This window comes from Schistocerca cancellata, chromosome 1 (genome assembly GCF_023864275.1).
Source record: "Schistocerca cancellata isolate TAMUIC-IGC-003103 chromosome 1, iqSchCanc2.1, whole genome shotgun sequence".
Lineage (NCBI taxonomy): Eukaryota > Metazoa > Arthropoda > Insecta > Orthoptera > Acrididae > Schistocerca > Schistocerca cancellata.
The window spans coordinates 655,865,586-655,885,253 of NC_064626.1; the positions used below are offsets into that span (position 1 = coordinate 655,865,586).

The following is a 19,668-nucleotide window of genomic DNA, read 5'->3' on the forward strand; positions in this document are numbered from 1 at the left end:
TGTTGCCGAACTGGGGTGGGAGTGGGGGTGGAGGTCCTTAGAGGGACCGTTTGCTGTTTTATTCAGGTACATGCTAATGTAGAATTTCCGTGCGATCACGCTGCAGGAGGGTGGAAAAGGGAGCGTTGAAAAAGCAGAAGTATTCTTTCTTGCTTCGGACCACATTCAAATTTCGTCGAACGGTTTTGAACGGTCCCTTGTGATTCCAATCTGTAAACGAGACGCAAAAACTGTGGTCGCCGCGGCCCCCAAAAGTATGCGATCACGTCTCACAATGTCCTCAGAGAACTGCTGTAATGTCCGTAGCTGCGAGCAATGTCAAATATTGCCAAGAATATCTTCCTGTTGCTCATCTCACTGCGTACTCTCATTTTCGACGGCGAAATGTGGGGGACTCAACGCTCCAGGGTATGGGGTAGTTCCACTGAGGCCCTATATGCAATTCCCCTGAGACCTTTTCGTGTCGATTCTGAACTGTGATGTGTCTGAAATGTTTTCCTCGGCCACTCACAAGAAAACAACGTGATTTCAACGCTGGGTGTCGCGTTCTACCCTCATCGCAAAGAAATCAGAAGAAGGAGTGAAATATGGGTAAGAGGGGCTGTGACGACCTTCTCATCGTAGGAAACGCTCACGATGGGGCTGGGGGGAACTGTGCTGAAATTTGGTGCCAATGTGACATCATAAACACATCTTACAGTTCACATGAACTTTCCAGCTGAGGCCTTTTATGCGCGCGTGTCGATACCTCGTTGTTTGAAGGGTCGCCGAGCCCGAGAGTGACGTCACAGGGCACCACGCTTTTGCACCATTACAGAGGAAGATTGTAGACACCTTTGGGACAAATTTCAAACTTACGCGTCGCGATAGGAGGCAATTACGTGGTTTCAAAAAAGTGATCCATTAATTCTTTTCGAGAAAGGTTTTCGTCCAACGTTCCGGCCGAATACCTGTACCGAGTGGAAACAATCGCGTCAGGCGTCAAACGACCGTAGCGCGCAGTGGGGCGGGAGACGGCGCGACACGGAGTGGGCGATCGGTTTGACAGGCAGGCCAGAAGAAAGCGAGCCGGCGAGTGGGCGGTGCGCGTGACAGACAGCCGAGCCGCGCGCGCCGCGTGCCGTGTTTTTGGGCGCGCCGCGTCGGCCGGGCGGGCCCAGCTGCGCGGGGCCGCCGCCGGCGTCGCTGTTGTCGCTGACAGCTGTCAGCGGCGCCGGCCGCCAATTAATGGCGCACAATACGCCGCCACTTGCCGCGCAGCCGCCGCCGCCGCCTCTCGCGCCACACTACAAAATTCAATAATATATAACACAAACAAATACGGACGGCCGGCGAGCTGTCGCCGCCAGATGCCGTCCGGACACGGCCGATCGCGACCTGCCTGCCCGCTCGCCGCTGGCTGCTGGATGGTGGATGCTGTTTGCGTGACGCGCTTTCTCCTCGGACATTGCAACGCCATGAGCGAGGGGTGTGGGCGTGTGTGTGTAGGTTTGTGTGTATGAGAGAGAGAGAGAGAGAGCGGATGTCGAAATAGCCCTCCCACCAACGACGCAAGTAAACAGAAGCCACAAAATGTAGCTGAAAGAAAAACTAAGAAAGTAAGAAGTAACAACACAGAGTCCCGCGGTGGTAACACTGAATAAAATGCTCTCAGCCTTACAGCCGCTTGAAGTGATTACAATGGCACGACGAGGCATTGTCAAGTGCAGTGACTGCTGATGGGCTGCTTGTATACCTATACAGGGTGGTCCATTGATCGTGACCGGGCCAAATATCTCACGAAATGAGCGTCAAACGAAAAAACTACAAAGAACGAAACTTGTCTAGGTTGAAGGTGAAGACCAGATAGCGCTATGGTTGGCCCGCTAGATGGCGCTGCCATAGGTCAAACGGATATCAATGCGTTTTTTTAAATAGGAACCCCCATTTTTTATTACATATTCGTGTAGTACGTAAAGAAATATGAATGGTTTAGTCGGACCAATTTTTTCGCTTTGTAATAGATGGCGCTGTAATAGTCACAAACATACGGTTCGCAATTTTAGACGAACAGTTGGTAACAGGTAGGTTTTTTTTAAATTAAAATATAGAACGTAGGTACGTTTGAACATTTTATTTCGGTTGCTCCAATGTGATACATGTACCTTTGTGAACTTATCATTTCTGAGAACGCATACTGTTACAGCGTGATTACCTGTAAATACCACATTAATGCCATAAATGCTCAAAATGATGTCCGTCAACCTCAATGCATTTGGCAATACGTGTAGCGGCATTCCCTCAACAGCGAGTAGTTCGCCTTCCGTAATGTTCGCACATGCATTGACAATGCGCTGACGCAGTTCTCAGGCGTTGTTGGCCCCTTCTAGCGGGCCAGCCATAGCGCCAGCTAGTTCCCCCCCTTCAAGCTAGAAGAGTTTCGTTCTTTGTAGTTTTTTCGTTTGATGCTTATTTCGTGAGATATTTGGCCCGGTCACGATCAATGGACCATCCTGTATATAGCTGCTGGCTGTGCCGTCACTGGTGCTCACGACACCGTCGTCGGTGGACATACGTTAACTGTGTGCGATGAGACCACTTCAAATTCGATATCGTTGGATCCTACGCCGCGCTCAGTTGCGATAAATTCTCTCATGTTCCTTCTTGTGTTGTACTACAGTGCGCACTATTTGTCCGACGTAAGACCGGCCTCACTTGCAAGGTATCTTGGCAGACCTCAGGATTTACATCTGCTCCATTTCTAACTAGTCTTAGTAACTCCCGGATTTTTAACGGTGGGCTGAAGATCGATTTGATTTTGTGTCTTTTCAGTATGCGCCATCACTTGCCGGACACGGAGCTCGAGAACGAAAAAAAAAAGAAAGTTCTTTTTATACTTCTCGTCGCCAGCCAACTGCTTCAAATAGCTCTGAGCACTACGGGACTTAACATCTGAGGCCACCAGTCATCTAGAACTTAGAACTACTTAAACCTAACTAACCTAAGGACATCACACACATCCCTGCCCGAGGCAGGATTCGAACCTGCGACAGTAGCGATCGCGTGGTTCCAGACTGTAGCGCCTACAACCGCTCGGCCACTTCGGCTGGCCGGCAGCCAACTCCAGATGGAAAGTCGATTTAAGAATTAACGGGGAGAGATACAGGGCATGCATAAAAATGTGGAAATACCAAAAACATAACACATTACCATGCCTAATACGGTGTAGGAAACACCCTTGGCATCTAAAATAGCTTCCAATCAAGCCAGCCGGTGTGGCCGAGCGGTTCTAGGCGCTTCAGTCTGGAAACGCGCGACCACTACGGTCGCAGGTTCGAATCCTGCCTCGGGAATGAATGTGTGTGATGTCCTTAAGGTAGTTAGGTTTTAGTAGTTCTAAGTTCTAGGGGACTGATGACCTCACATGTTAGGTCCCATAGTGCTCAGAGCCATTTGAACCATTGAACCAGCTTCCAATCGTTTTGGAAAGTATAAATACAGGTCTTGTATGGTTTTCTTCCGGCAAGAAAGTAACAGGTTCATGTAACGATGGTGGAGATGGACTGTGATCTCTTCTGTTCAAAGTAGGTCACAATTGCATGATAATGTTGAGATCTGGTGACTTTGGTGGCCAGGGGAGATTCGACAGTTCATCCTCGTGCTCATAAAACCGTGGACGATGCGAGCTGTATAAAAAGGGGCGCTGACGTGTTGTTTTGGTGCTGACAAGCTTCGCGAGTGCGACATTCAGTTCTGCAGTGACTTTCGCAGCTGTCCTCTTATTTCACGTCACAATCCTCCTCAATGACTGTCTGACACTATCACTCAACACACACTTTCGTCCGCGTTGCATCTTAACGGATGATGTTTTCCACTTTCCTCCTATGCGGTATAGCTCTTCGATATGGTGCCTCTTCAAAAACCAAACCTTTCGGCTATCTTCGCTACGGAAGCACCCATACGAACACTGCTAATTCGCCCATGTTCCAATTCACGTACGTTCGCTGAATGCGCTCACAACTAGACAGAACACTATTGTGACCACTTCTGACATCTGCAACGTACTGAGGACATTTCAGAGGTGCCGTTCGTGGTCTAATACAACAGCACAACCTGCAGGCTTGAATAGCATCTGCATTTATGTTTAAATATGCATTTCTCACAGTGTTCCCATATTTTGGTCCAAAGCCCGTACTGAGTTCTGTTACCCGTTGTGTTCCTATTTCCTGGCTATCTGATGCCCTTCTTTCAGCCTGCGACAGTAAACGCACGCTGTTGCCTCAGTATCACTTCTACAGTAATTTCGCCCAATTAGCATCCTAAAAAAACGACAGCTGCAGAACAGACGTCTATCGTGAATACAGTTATGTGACAAGAGTGTGCTTGGTTCACATGATTCTCTTATGATCAACATTCTTCTTGCTGATACTTCGCTGCGGTATTGTAGTATCTCATGATTTGACAAGTGGGTGCTGAAACAAACTTTTTATTTTTATTTTTAAATAATGTGTTAAGAGATTCTTATCAAAACATCGAAATATCTTTAATGACACAAACGAAAATGACAGTGACTGCAGCATCTTTTTTAAACGTAGATTCAGCAAACTGAAGAGAATGAAAAAGCTACTTAAGTTCGAATATGAGTGAAAGCACACTGTCTTTTTTGTCAATAGCACGCGACGCACCTGCTAAACTTGACTTTAGTGGCTTAACCAATCAGTTTCCTTCTCTCAAAGTAAGGAAATGGAAAGCAAAATTATAATGAAAACACAGTTTCCGGAAACGGATATTCGCTCTGTTGTATGATAATGCCCACCCACATGTTCGCAAGGTTGTTTCCGCTACGCTGCAGAAGTTTCGCTGGGAAGCCCTTACACCTCATCCATACAGTCCCAATATCTCTCATGCAGTCGCTGAAGAAACGCATTCGTGACAGTCGATTTGCTTTTGTCGAAGACGTAGACGCCTAGGTACAATCACGGTTCCACAGGCAACCGCAAACATTTTTATGTGAAAACATTGACCGTCTTGTCTGACAGTGCGGTAAATCTGTTAATAAAAGGCACCAACTCGAGTCGCTGAGTACATGTCGCTTCTTTAAACTCACCCAATAGCTTTTCAAGAAAAAAACGTTGTCTTTCTTCAAAACATTTCTAATGTTAAACCATTAATCACAGCTGCAACAGACTCGTACATGCTGGTAAGAATTTTAACAGCGCGTTTCTCAGTCCCTTTCATCTCCTCCGTAATCCAACACCATTATTAGCCCAAACAGTTAAGTTGTATTTGTAAGGGGTCCGTAGGCCCTTAACTATAAGTTTGCACTCGGCACAGGTCGATAGGGCAAACAATCGATAATGTCGTATTGCGAGAACGAGTGTGGAGTTGAGTCAGTCCCATGTGGCGGGCCGAGCTGTGTGGAGGCCGGTTGTTATAATGCAAGGCTTTACCGACAAAGGGAGTGGCCATCGCCGCGGTTTAACCCCTTTGTGCTAGAATAATACTGGGAAAGTGAAGAAGTATAATTACGAGAGTGATCAGTAATATTTCTGTGCCGATATTTTGGTTTCGCGTCTACCGCGCCGGCATCATTTTGGATTGCAGTGTTGGATTGCAGTGATTGTATTAGCGTGTAACGATAATGAATAACGAAGAAGCCTGTGCTGAGATTAGCCGTAATTAAATATGTATGCCGAAGGCAGTGGCTGTTTCCTTCTTTTTGTGTTTTTGAGACGAATATAGGTCCTTGATTAGTGAAACTGTGTTGGTGTGCTTCTTGTTACCAGACATTTCATTATTACAGCATTTGAGAAGGACAAACTGGAAAGTAACAACTCTGTAGCAGTGAATTCCGATTGCCAGCCCCATTAGGTACACGGTCACATTAATTAATAATTGTTGGGCTGCTATTCGGTCAGATCAGGCCGGTTAAAAATAAATCGGAGGTGTTACAGATTCAAGAGCAGTTCACAAAACAGCCTTGTACACGTTGTCTTTTGCTGCTGCTCCACACTTCCACATTTTTTCTCCCAATAATCTAAGCCATCCATTTCCCCTCTCTGGCACAAAACTTATGTGTTAATCTCATTTCATACTATTAAGTATTTTGACTAGCGGCTTATCACTAATGCTCTATACCTTATCAACAGATTTCCTTATTCTCATGTGCGTAATTGTTCGTTTATCCAAGTTATATAATCACTGATCATGTGTCAATTGAATTATATTAACAGTTCTCCACCAGACTCATTCCCCAGTGCTGCTGTTCCCAACTACCCAGCGGGAGAACCTCTGGCAGCAGTATCCAAAAATCATAGATGAAATCATTAACGACACTAGGCTTCTGAGTGAAGCTTGGAGGCGTTCTCAGATTCCTAATTGTTAAGGCGATCGCTTGCGAATAGCAGGAATCTCTGTTTCGCGTCTCGGTCTGGCACAGATTGTCATTGGTCACGACGTACCTATAATCATCATTGAAATCGGTCACTGCGGACTGTTTTCTTCCCCGCGGTCCTACATTAATTCAGGAACTACCTGTTTAATACCGAAAAATTTATGCTGTGTTAACCACAATTAGTATTTATGACCAGTGTGTACTGTCATTATCACGAAAATATCAATATTTTCCGTTATTCAACATTATTATCATCTCCTTTTCTTCTTCTTCTTCTTCTTCTTCTTCCGTGCATTATTACTCACGTCTCCTGCGGTGGGCCATCCTAGTCTTGCTACGCCATTATGAACGTATTTGATTCATTTCAGGCGGCAGTTCCATGGTTTCAGGTCGTTATTTAGGGCCTTAATAATGTATTTTCTCGGAGTCCGACGCCCCTTATCGTTTTCCATAAGTGAAGTACTGTTCTTCTAATATAGTTAGGTTAACGGCTCGTAATACAAGGGTCACTCCAAAAGAAATGCCCCTTATTTTTTTAAAAATCCATCTTTTATTCTACATGTATGAAAGTTTTACAGTGTGTAGATACATCCTTTAGGAACAATATTTTCATTTCTCCACATAATTTCCATCCGTCTCGACTGCCTTACGCCATCTTGGAACCAGCGCCTGTATGCCCGCACGGTAAAATTCTGGACCAACCTGTTGGAGCCACTGTTTGGCAGCGTGCTCAAGGGAGTCATCATCTTCAAATCTTGTTCCACGAAGAGAGTCTTTCAGTTTCCCAAAGAGATGATAGTCACATGGAGCCAGGTCAGGACTGTAAGGCGGGTGTTTCAGTGTTGCCCATCCGAGTTCTGTGATCGCTTCCATGGTTTTTTTGACTGACATGTGGCCGTGCATTGTCGTGCAACAGCAAAACATCCTGGTTTTGCCGATGTGGTCGAACACTATTCAGTCGAGCTTGGGGTTTCTTCAGTGTCGTCACATTTGCATCAGAATTTATGGTGATTCCACCCGGCATGATGTCCACAAGCAAGAGTCCTTCGGAATCGAAAAACACCGTAGCCATAGCTTTACCAGCAGAAGGTGTGGTTTTGAATTTTTTTTTCTTGGGCGAATTCGCATGATGCCACTCCATTGATTGCCTCTTCGTCTCTGGTGAAAAACGATGGAGCCATGTTTCATCACCTATCACAATTCTTCCAAGAAATTCATATCCACCATTCTCGTACTGTTCCAAAACTTCGCTGCATACCGTTTTTCTTGTTTTTTGTGAGCCACTGTCAACATCTTGGGAACCCACCTGGCATAAACCTTTCTTAATGCCAACACTTTCAGTATTCTGCAAACACTTCCTTCCCCTATCCCATCGCAGCGTGACAATTCGTTCACTGTGATGCGTGTGTCAGCAGTCACCAATTTGTTAACTCTCTGCACATTGTCTGGAGTGTGTGCAGTACGAGGCCTGCCGCTGCAAGGACAATGCTCAATATTAGCGAGCCCGCTTTCATCACGTAACCTGCTTACCCACCGACTAACTGTACTGCGATCGACAGCAGCATCTCCATACAGCTTTTTCAACCTCTTGTGGATGTTTCCCACTGTCTCGTTTCTGCAACACAGGAATTCTATGACAGCACGTTGCTTCTGACGAACGAAGCCATCTTGAAGACATGCTGTGACGGCGCCACTCACGGGAACAGATTGAACTAAGTTGGAAAACAAGCGTGAAGGATGTATCTACACACTGTAAAACTTCCACACATGCAGAATGAAAACTGTATTTTTACATTTTTGGAGTGAGCCTTGTATTTCCGAACCAGCGTAGGCGATCTTCTTGACGTTTTTCCTCTATGTTTGCTACCTTCAATAAATTTAGGATGTGGTCGTTTCTTATTCTGTCCTTTAGAGTAATTGCTCCAGACCAAAAATGTTACAATGGTTGTCATTGTTTGCCCTGCTTCAGCTTCGTTACGCATGTATCATCTAACCATATCTGATGATGAAAACTGTCCTTCTGAAACACGTAGTAAGGCGAATAAATTAATTCGCGATGGCAGAGGTTGGAGAGTCCTTTTACCACTGCTTGGGATGGTGATCACCCTTAAGGACCAGTGGAGTCGAGCGGATCCGAGCCTAACAGCAAATATGCAATGAATGATGAAGATGAGTTTCTTTTGCAGCCAGCTGTGCCTGGTGACTGCATGCGTACGAAATAAAAGCTGCCGAGTGCCCCACCCCCTGCGTAATGCCGCCCAGAATGTCAGGTCGTGTGCAGAGTGTGGGAGAGCGGCGTGTTGCGCTGCGTGGTGATTTAAAACGGGCCCGCGCGTGTTTTTGAGTTGTGGGGGCGGGCCGTTATTTCCAGGTGACGCGTCCCGCCCTTTTTGTGTAGCGTCCAGTGCCGCTGGCTCGCTACAGGTGTATTGATCACCCGCCTTGGTGCTCGGTCAGTCACTGGCTGCGCTTTCCACACAGCCTCTCTTCAGAGCTGTACAACTCTCGCCGTGCCACCCATGTATTCGTTGTTTCTGAGGTTGCCACATAGAAAAAATCTTGCTGATGTGCTTGCATCGTCTAGTGCGTTCGTTTCCCTGGCATTTCAGTCTCTGAACGTATTTTGTCACGCGTGGTGTGTGAGACGAAGTGTGTCTGTTAGGAGTCGCACTGAATCACCAACAATTTCTGCGGTGAAGCGCTTTGTTTATGTAACCAGTTTCAATCGAAATGGCTTGTTAATAGGTACAAAAAAAACTTGTATCATTTCTATGACAATTTTTTTTATTTCCATAGGGAGCAATGCTTTAAATAAGGTATTCGACATTGCATAGCATGTCCTTGAATATTTTGATTGTAACCATAGACAATGCTGAAATTGAATTTTTTATCTGAGGATTTGCTATAATTGAAAATTATTGCATAAACAAAGTGGGTTTTGTGAAATAACATATACCGCAACAGCCTCTTTTTACTCATATTTTGTTAGCATGATGAGTTTCGGTAGCAAGTTGTCATCATCAGGTGCATTCACAATTACTTTTACATTGTAATTAACATGAAATAATGTTCGTTTCCTTCGCTGTGTGTGCCATTGGACTTACATACCGAAAAAGATGGCTGTTCAGGAACATGAATATTGTATAGTGTGTACTATTGTGACAGGCATGATTAGAGATGCTGTTAGTACAAGTACTTACTTTTTGTTGGTAATTTCGTTATCTGGTACACATAGTACAGTAACAAGTACATCACAACTTAACACTTTCACAATCATTTGTTCACATCAATCCAAAGAGTCTTAAAAGATAAGGTAAACCAGTTTCTATTGCTAGAACAGCAGTATAGGGTGGAGATGAAACATTTGTATCTGGATGTATTTATGTCATGGCAAATAGTGGGTGAGTAGCTGGTAGACAATTTTTCTTCCAATGAAATAGGCATTCAACACTGAAGAATTTTTTAGGACTTAGTATTAATTAGTCATTTTGTAACGTGTCTCCATGTATTGTGCTACGAATGAATATTTCCAATTCTTCATATAAGAGCATTTGATGACGATTGTGCATTTTATGTAATATATGAGGATTGTGCGCAGTATTATAGAATCGGTAGCCTGTGTTTCTTTTCTTACTATAGTTGTTAATGTGATAAGCATTTATATGTTCGTACCATTTTGGTGAAGTCTTGCCTAGCTTGGGTTGCTAGTGTGGTACACATGTATATGTTCGCATCATTTTGCGAAAGACTTGCCTGTTTTGGCCTACATAGAGGGCTTTCCAGGTACTATATACTATTTTATAAATGCCTGGGTGTGTTTATCTGTATGTGTCTTAATATTGAACAGGCATATTTTTCGCACATAGCCTCACTGGCACACTCAGCAAAGGAAACTAACCTCAATTCACGTTAAACACAACTTAAAAGTAACTGTAAATGCACCTGATGATGACAGCGTGATACCGAAAGGCATCATACTAATAAAATATAAGTAACAAGTTTTTAGATTAAACTCTTACAATATAGTTGCAGCCCTCAAATAACATCTGTATAACATGGATAACTTTAAGTTAAATAAACAAAGTGATTCATCATATAACCTATTGGTAGTTCAGTAAGATTTTTAATAATTACAAGCTATGCGCAAGTTACGTCCCAAGGCGACTATTTGCTGTAATTAATAACTTTCATTGTATTGGGTAAAGACATAAATGGAGCAGCCCTAAGTTGCAATAATAACGTTTTTCCATTTCCAAAAAATGTCACTTACCCCGTTTATGAACAAATGAAGAAACCTGAACAAATGTAGATTTCTCTTTTCTTCCTGCCTCCATATCATGGTAGAGGTGAACGTAATAAATTATTTCTGTGCTGGGCTGATTATTAGCATTGTGCATAAACTGTGGACCAACTGCTAATAAACTAGCTGATGTAGGTATTTTTTACCATTTATAACGAGCAAAGTGAATCAACTGCCTTAACGAGTTTCCCTAGTTTTTTAAGTCTTGGCAAAATGGGAGAGCAAAGCCGGTGCAGAAAATTCTTGACAAGAAGAATTCTACATCAACGAGATGAGAGACAGAGCTTTAATTAATCCGTAAGTAAGTCGGCTGCCGTCACGGAGAACAAAAACCTGCTCCAGCACGGATTAATTGGAGGTACTGCGTACTGGAAATACAGTGAGCTTAGTTCGGGTAGCATCGATAGCTTGACAGGAAAGTCCTTGAACTGAAAGCGGAGAAAGGAAGATGAGGGTTTAACGCCCTGTCAGCAAGCACATTATTAGAGACGGAGCACAAGCTCCGATTGTTTGAAGGACGGGGCAGTAACAGGAAATCAGCCATGACCATCCGATATTTTCCTGGGGCGAAAACCACGGAAAACTTAGATCTCGATGGCCGGACGCGAAACTGAACCGTTGTCCTCCCGAATGTGAGTCCAGTGTGCTAACAACTGCACCCTCTCACTCAATCACACATTTCTAGTGTTTCCTAGATCAAAATATCTCTCCTATTTTTGTCAGACACTTGCTGATCAATTACTCTAAACAGTTAGGCCTATATCTAACATATCCCGCATTGTACTATTCTAACAGCCTTTCCCTTCATTATGATCTATCAAGGCTTTCACACATTCGAATAAATACTTACGAATGAGTAACGCGATTAATCTGTCGAATCTGAAGCAGGAATGTGAGAAATCGCAAATGATATCCCCAGGCCAATTATTTATCACGCTATTTACAGTTAAAAGTAGATTTTAATCTTTTTAAGGTTCCTTACCTCAGTCGGAAGAAACGGCACTTTCATACGATCACTGTTTGTCCGTGTGGCCGATTCTTAAAAAACCCTTTTTCTCAGGAATGGGTAGAGGTGTCAAGTTGAAATTTATAACACATACTGCTGTCGACGGCCCCTTGTCGGTGAAAAAAATTGAAGTTCTACTTCAATACAGTCAAGACAAACGGCCATGTATATAATATATTTTGATACTCGCAAACTCATTCACCAAAATCTATAGATGAACTATCTGTATACATGTCGGGCCTGGTGTTCTACCAGCGCTGGCACGGTAGCTCAGCGTGTTCCGTTAGAGGACCGGCTGTCCTCTGTAAAAAAAGAAAGAAAAAACCTTAGTTAAATGTTCAACGATAAACGAATAATTTCAAAGGGTGTTCTGTAACGACTGCCCAGACCAAAAGCCGAGAACAATAACGATAAAAAGTAATAAAACAAATACAAAAACAAAAAATAAATAAATAAAGAGCGCTTCTAGAACCCGAGAGATCGCGGGATCGAATTTCAGGTCGACCTCTGATTTTTTTTTCAGTTTTCATTCTAATTTAGCCCTCACCTGTCAACGAAGTGAGGAGCCCTCAGAAACAACAATTCCACTGTTGATCTTCTTTGCCTGGTTGAATGATTGGGGCAGTCCACCTCTCTAGCTGAGCCGACAGCGCGGCGGAGTGCCAAGCGAAGAGGCCCGGGTTCGATTCCAGGCCTACTCGGAGATTTTATCCGCTCAGGGACTGGGTGTTGTGTCGTCCATATGTTCGTCTCGTCATAATTGACATTCCACTGTTGAGCTGGCTGATTGGGCATCTCCCGAAGGCTAATAAAATGAAAAACGAAATAGGGTAGGCGAGGGACACGCAAAGCCGACGAAGTGGCGTCGAAGAGGCAGACTTGCTTGGTGTTTTTACTTATACTTACATTCAGAGTATACAAATCTTACATCCTATTAACGAACTGTCACCACGTGAATGGAGTGGAAACCGCGCTTCCCGCTTTCTGCGAACGGTTGTCTTAACCGCTTTGGCTCTCCATGCACGACCCACGGCCAGACCCAAGCTTCTTTATGTTGTCGTTCCTACGTCACATCCTGAATAAACAAAGCCCTCCAGACAGCAGAGCACATGTAAACTGAGTGAACAACGGTCATCGGAAAGTTTGTCCTTTTTGAATTTGTAACCACGCTTGGCGCCCTGGTGCGAATACAGACACTTTATCTGAGCGGTCTGTTGACAGGAGTCTGGTAAACACGGCGAGTCACTGAACACGGAATGATAATCAATGCAAGACGCATGTATCGTAGCATACCAGAGACTACACAAAATTGTCCGTGTTCAACAGTGTGTGCTGTGGGCCTTCAGTACCTCAACAATGTTTCCACCGCACAGGACGACCACAATTGTTTGGTGAACGGACGTTAGGTTGCCTCCGCAGACCCATACGAATTGACTGATGGTTTGCCGTGAGGCAGATCACTGCCAATTTGAATGTGGGGCGTCAGGAACCCGTTCCTAACAGGACTGTGTGAAGACAAATGCACGTATTAGGTTTCACGTATTCTGTACGTCTAACCTAACAAATTCCAATACAATGTGTACCGGTGAGCGAAAACATTTTGACTACTACCCATCGCGAGACTGGATGCCTCCTGTTGGTGTTTCGGGCTCGTGACACAGTAAGGACGATATCGGGTAGTGATAATTAAAGTACAGCTTCTCACAGAAGTCCAATGTGGGCTGTAATTATCGTACTGTAGCGAAACTTGGTAAATATACCGATGTATTAATACGGAGCCGACTTACACTGAAAAAAAAAATTAGTTCCAATTTTGGCCACCAGGTGCAAATCTGGCTCTGAACGCAATAAAGACTTATGGAAATGTATCCATATGTAGCGGATTAGGAACGGGACATGGGCAGAAAAGGTGAAACAACTGAGAAAGACATGATGTTATTAACCACGTCTTACACAATTTGTTCAATGCGACCACCGAAGACGTCGACGAGATACTGCATCCACAGAACGACGTGATCAACATTTGCTTGCAGCATTTCCGGTGTTACCTGAGCAACTTGTCCCTGGTAAAGGAGTTCTTTTAGATATCTCCAGTGCCTAGTTACGTGGATTCATATCGAGAGATATTGCAAGCCACGCATCTGGAAAACATCTGGAGATAACACGTTCGTAGAAGGTTGCATTAAGCGGATTTTTCACTGAGCGAGCGACATAAAGTGTTGTCTCATCTTGCATGAAAACAGTGGCTTTCATACAGTTGCGCTCTTTCACAGCAGGAATCACATACCGTATAAAGTGGCCTCGATAACGTGCAAACGTCACGGCACACTTGACAGGCCCTCTGTGTGTATTCTCCTCGAAGAAGAACGGTCCGAGAATAAAACTGCTTGTAAATCCACATCACATAGTGACACACGGCGAATCCAGTGGCTCTTCGTGCAGAACACACGGTTTAATAGCACCCCAAATTCGGCAGTTCTGTTTATTCACTGCACCCTGTAGAGCAAAATGTGTTTCCTCACTCTCCAGAATATTGCCTGGTCACATGTCATGAACTTCGATCCGTGCCGGAAACCGAAGAGCAAATTCAGGACGTCGCTGCGGATCATAAGATTTCAGTTGTTGCACCGTCTGGGTCTCGTACGGGTACCAGAATAAAACAGCCTGCAAAACTATCCGTACGGTTGACCACGGGTAGACAATTTACGTGGCATTGCACAAGCACTAGCGTTTCCCTGTGCACGTGCTTCATGGTCGGTTACAACAACAGCAGTCTTGTCAGTACCTTCCACTGGAACAGGGTACCTTCCTCTTCCAGGTACCACACTAAGCCCATCCGCGTTTTCCAATTTCATCATACTCTTTAATCCATTTAATGACATCGAGCCATTCGTCAGTTCTTTCAGTTGGCGATACTCTTTCAATACAGCATTGTAATTGTCGCCGTTCACATTATACAGTCTCGCTAATAGCGCACGGTCTCTCTTCTCGATAGCCAAACTGTGCACTGTAAAGTGACTTCTAAATATTCAGAGTTTCATTGGCAGCAAGATATATACTATTCTATTAAGTTTATTTCATTGACTTCTTTATAATCTTTTGGTGCGCCGTTGGCGGGATGATTACCACAAGGCGGGTTCAAAAGTTCGATGCAAGTGGTGGCCAATTTATTTCCGGCGTAAATCGCTTCCGCATTAACGCATTAGCGTATTTACCACGTTTCGCTGCCATACCATAATCACAGCCCACAACGGATGTCCGTGAGTAGCTGCACTTTAATTATAACCACCCGGTATGTGAGAGGAGCAGGGACGAAAGGGGAATCATTATAGCTAGGATACCGGCCGCAGAGGGGTTAACCGAATTTCACAATGGTCAGAGTGTTGTGGTCCATCGACTGGGAAAGAGAACTGGCCCGTTCGAGGAACGATTCTGGAGATCGATTCCAGAGAAGTGTCGCTGCACGTGGTGTTGTGAGTGAGAACTCGCTTTGGTCGCCAAGGAAGTGCACGTGACGTCGGCTAGTGTAAGCGAGGACGGTGGAGGGCCGGCCTCGAGAGCGCTGCGGGTACACAGCAGGCGCAGGCAGTGAGCGGCAGGAGCCAGCCCTGGCTGTGGACTGCAGACAATGTGCTGGCGCCGGCTATGCGTGCCACTTTCGACAGGAATATATGGTTGGAAGTGACGGTTACGTGCTATAGCGGCTGTCAGCCGTGACTGCCAGTGGAGCTGGACGAGTGGGAGATTTTTGGTAGTTGGCGGCACTCAGTAGTTTTTCTGTTAACGGTAAAAGCTATCCGGCGTGTTATTACTGCTGGGGGAGCACAGTACCGTGACTGCAGCGTTATTCAATGCCTGATTGGCGTCCGAGCGACGTTGTTCTCCATCCTTCTGGTTATCGTAGGAGGGTACGGCTTAAAAAATGTCTACCATGAATTGTGAAACTAATTGTAATACGATATTTCCTGTGATTAGCTGGCTGTGTGGGCAAATTCCGAAATCCATAAAAAAAGGGAACTTTTGGTTTCTAGTTGTGTCTGTGGATTTGCTGGTCTAGTTGTTTCCTAAAATAAGATAGTGAATTTCTTCTTAAAATGTACAGTAAGTGCTTATTACAATTTGTGAAAGGTTCCTTGTCTCCCGCTCTGTTGATGAATTAGTATTAAGATTAGTATTTTGATATTTGTTATTTATGTTCCTACTGTGTGCCTTTTAGTGTGGAACATGTTAGCAAAGGCGTTATTTATATTAAGTGATTTCTAAATATTCAGAGTTTCGTTGGCAGCAAGATATATACTATTCTGTAAAGGTTATTTCAGTGACTTTTTTGTAATCTTTCGGTCACCGTTGGCACCATGATTACCACACAGCTGCTTCAATGTACAATTATACGTAAAGGGCATTCATGTATGCTTCTAATTAGCTGCTTCAGGAGTTTGTTTTGAAGCTTAGTTGCAAAAACCAAATTTGAAGCTATTAACTTTGGTAAATTCTTTTAGTGTTTTGATGATCAGCTTTAATTTATCCTACAATTAATTTGTCTGACCACATTTGATTACTAAGCTGTGGCGCTTTGAGTAATTACAACTCACTTATTGCAACTAAATGTAATTTTTGTGATTGTCTTCATAAATAAATTTGATTTAGTGCTTGCCCTTGTGTAAAACCACCACGTCCCACTTCCCGTGACCAGGCTCTCAACCTTTTCATTCGCAAGCTACTTTCGTGAGCATTCGCGGAAAGTGGTTAACGAACGGAGAACTCAACAACATGTCTTACCACGGAACATGGAGGTCGGGGGCTTGCCCGCTCGGTATATGAGGAGAGAGTACAACGGTGGTACAAGCACAAGCGTTTCGGAGCACACCTTTCAGCGAACATTGTTGAACATGGACTCCACAACAGATGACCCCTACATCTTCCCATGTACACCAACGACGTAGTCAGTCATAATTGTAGTGGCCACGAGATCATCGAGATTGGACCGTGGATCAATGGAACGTGTCGCCTTGTGGAATGAGTCATGATTCTTGCTACAACAGGGACAGACGCGCCGTGACCCAGGCGAATTGCTGCTCGGATCATGTACCGCACCACGGACGCAGGTCTATGGGGGACGTTTATGCTATGGGGAACATTCAGTTGGACTTCCATGGGACCTGGTAATAATTGAAGACGCCACAACAGCTGTCGACTGTGTGAACTTTATTGCGGACCACTTGTATCCGTTCAAGGTTGACGACAGTGCCATTTTTCAGCAGTTTGAGGAGCATAATAGAGAAGTCATGTTGTTATCATTGCCACTAAATTTGCTTGATCTGAATCCGATGGAACATACCTGGGACGCTACTGGCCCCACAATTTACGAAAACTGCGTGGCCTGTGAGTACATATCTATTGTCTTGCACCTCTGGAATTATACTAACGATTTTTCTAATCCACGCCACGCAGAATGGCTGCTGTATTGAATTCCAAAGTGGACAAATGCGCTGTTAAGCAGGTAGTCATGATGCTTTGGATCACTAGTATAGGTTAGCGTAAGAGCATGTATTGTGAACTCAGAGAAGTGGAACCAGCAGTTGCTACTAAGCTGAACCCCAGTAGATGTGAGGGCGCCATCGGGGAGTGTTGGCGTGGTTCAGAATTGTATCGAAGATAAGGGCGCTGCGGGGTGGCTTTCGAGGAGAGCAGCCACTCACCTGGTTCTGCGCGTTCTGCTCGGCCATCGCCTTCTCCTTAGCCTGCCGCTTGCACTTGTACCGGTGGTTCTGGAACCAGATCTTCACCTGCAACACAAAAAATGCTGCCCGTTAAGAAAAGTAGTTACCGGCGCCTTTCAGACGAGGGAAAACTGGGATTCCTGGTGAACAGCTTGTCGTGACAGGATAGTTAACAATATTATACGTTTCCCTTTAAAGGGACATAATATGTGTACCTCCTAAATAGTCATTAAAATTTCTTTACGTACGACTCGTTTCAGAGCCTTTGCCACACCAAAACTCTTGTAATGACTAATGAATATCCTAGTTCACAATAAAGATATGTGAGATTTAAAATTACATTGTATAATACACAGCTGTGCTAACCTATTTTTATAAAAGACGATCGATTTCGGTAATCAGTCTGGCCATCTTCGGATCTCAAAAAGGTATTCAGTTGTTCACTGTACAACTGCAAAGCCCAGTGAAACTCTTAACACAGCTGCCTATGCGTAACAGTCATGCCTTGTGAACTCAAACACGCTTGAAGCGTGAAGTTTGAATCCGTCGTACATGCGCCATCATAAGAACATCATATACACATCTCTGTGCTCTTAATTCGCACTTATCTTTTTGAAAATCTGGTTCCTCTGTGATAAGTACTTATCACAACACCCGTCTGTAACTTCTCTCCCCCGTCCCTTTCCATCACAGACAATATCGAAAAGAGAGCGTTCAGCTACAACACTAGGATGTGCTTCTTGTCGTATTTAACTTTAATTCGTGGTTATGTTTATCTGTAGCCTACGTTGGTATTCAATCGGTCAACAGTCCTCTTTACAATCTTACACAAATTATCATACAACTTGACACCTGAAAATCTATGCCACAGTTGGATGAGAACTCGCATCTGAATCTTAAACGTCCAAGCGCACTTCCAGTAATTACAGAAACCTGCTGTATCACTGATGTTTTCCTTCCATTATTTTCGAAAATTCCAAGTCCTTGGTGGAGGTGTACTTGGATGTCCTACCATGCGCTGAAAGTAGGAGATGCGAGTTCGAATCATGTTGCACAATTTTTCAGTGGTTTTGTGGTTCGGTGACTTGATGGGAGCTGGCATGGTAGCTCAGCGTGTTCGGTCATAGGATTGGCCACGCTCCGTAATGAAAGAAAAAAAATTAGTAAAGTTTTCATCAATGGATTTTGAGACATGTCATGCGATATCCGCACAGAACTTCGGAAGAGAAACGACGAAGAAGCAGCTAGAAAGGAAAAAGGAAAAAAGTGTAAAGTTCCAGACGATGGATGTACAGAGCTGGAGTTCAATGCCCGTTGAGTCCTACAATTTTTATCCGTCATCTGTCACTTGTATCACCTTTGACAACGTTTTCTGGTGTGAAAAATGTGGAGTTGTACCATGGTTCCGAGTCCAAGTTGCACCAGCTCCTACAAGTGGCTGGATAAGTCAGTTCAGAGGCCGGAAGAAGGGATCGGCATACCAGCTCCAACAGACCCACGCCCAGTGAAGCAGTGTGCAGTTCAAAACCACTTTCGGACTGATCACGGCTTTCGTTACTTACGTGAGACGAATATTAGGGCAATGACTATGTTAGTGAACAGAGTTTATCGATCACTTTGAATTCGATGTTTATACGGATACAAAAATTTTCGCTTGAACAATATGCATTCACGCAGACGACCTCATTCGTTCTCTCGCGTACTCACTCGCACATGCCATTTACGCTGAATTGCGAAACATGCGAAGACACAAATACAGCTTCACTGTCCCCGTTACACCCCTGACCGAGGCAGGAGAGAAATAAACACGCCGCCATTGGAACAGCGTGCTACGGCGTGCAAACACACACAAAGAGGGCGGCGTCAGACGGAATGCGTGACACCGAGTTTATAGACTGTGAATAGCGCGTCTTGTCGGCGGAGTGACAACTGAGCAAGCATCACTTAGAGCGAGCAAACGCGCCGCGTGTTTGCAATGAGCGTCGCCGCCGACAGCTCGGACGTTGAGGGCGCTCGCCTGCACGCCGTCCATTAATGATAAGGCCGCGCCGCTGATGAGCCGGGGCTCGAACACTGGACGCGCCCGCTCAAAAGACGCGCCGCATGCATAAGTGAGGCGGCGGCACGCCTCTGCACTCGGCTTTCCTAGCGGCCGGCCGTTACCGCCACTGACGTCTGTCTCGGAACGCCGCTCGATCAACTGGACGACCGCCGTGTTGAAACATTTAGGTTTGTAACGTGATTGTAATTACATAACTGACACTAGTCT

The 19,668-nt window shown here is 44.7% G+C and overlaps 1 protein-coding gene across 1 annotated transcript in view; it reads right to left on the reverse strand.

The window, feature by feature from the left end:
- The window catches only part of LOC126092125 (homeobox protein Nkx-2.4-like), a 324,924-nt gene that overhangs the window by 11,860 nt on the left and 293,396 nt on the right, over positions 1-19,668 (reverse strand). Inside the window, exon 5 of the mRNA XM_049907612.1 lies at positions 17,379-17,465. Within this exon, the coding sequence (XP_049763569.1) occupies positions 17,379-17,465 (87 nt within the window). The remainder of the gene's footprint in view (positions 1-17,378; positions 17,466-19,668) is intronic.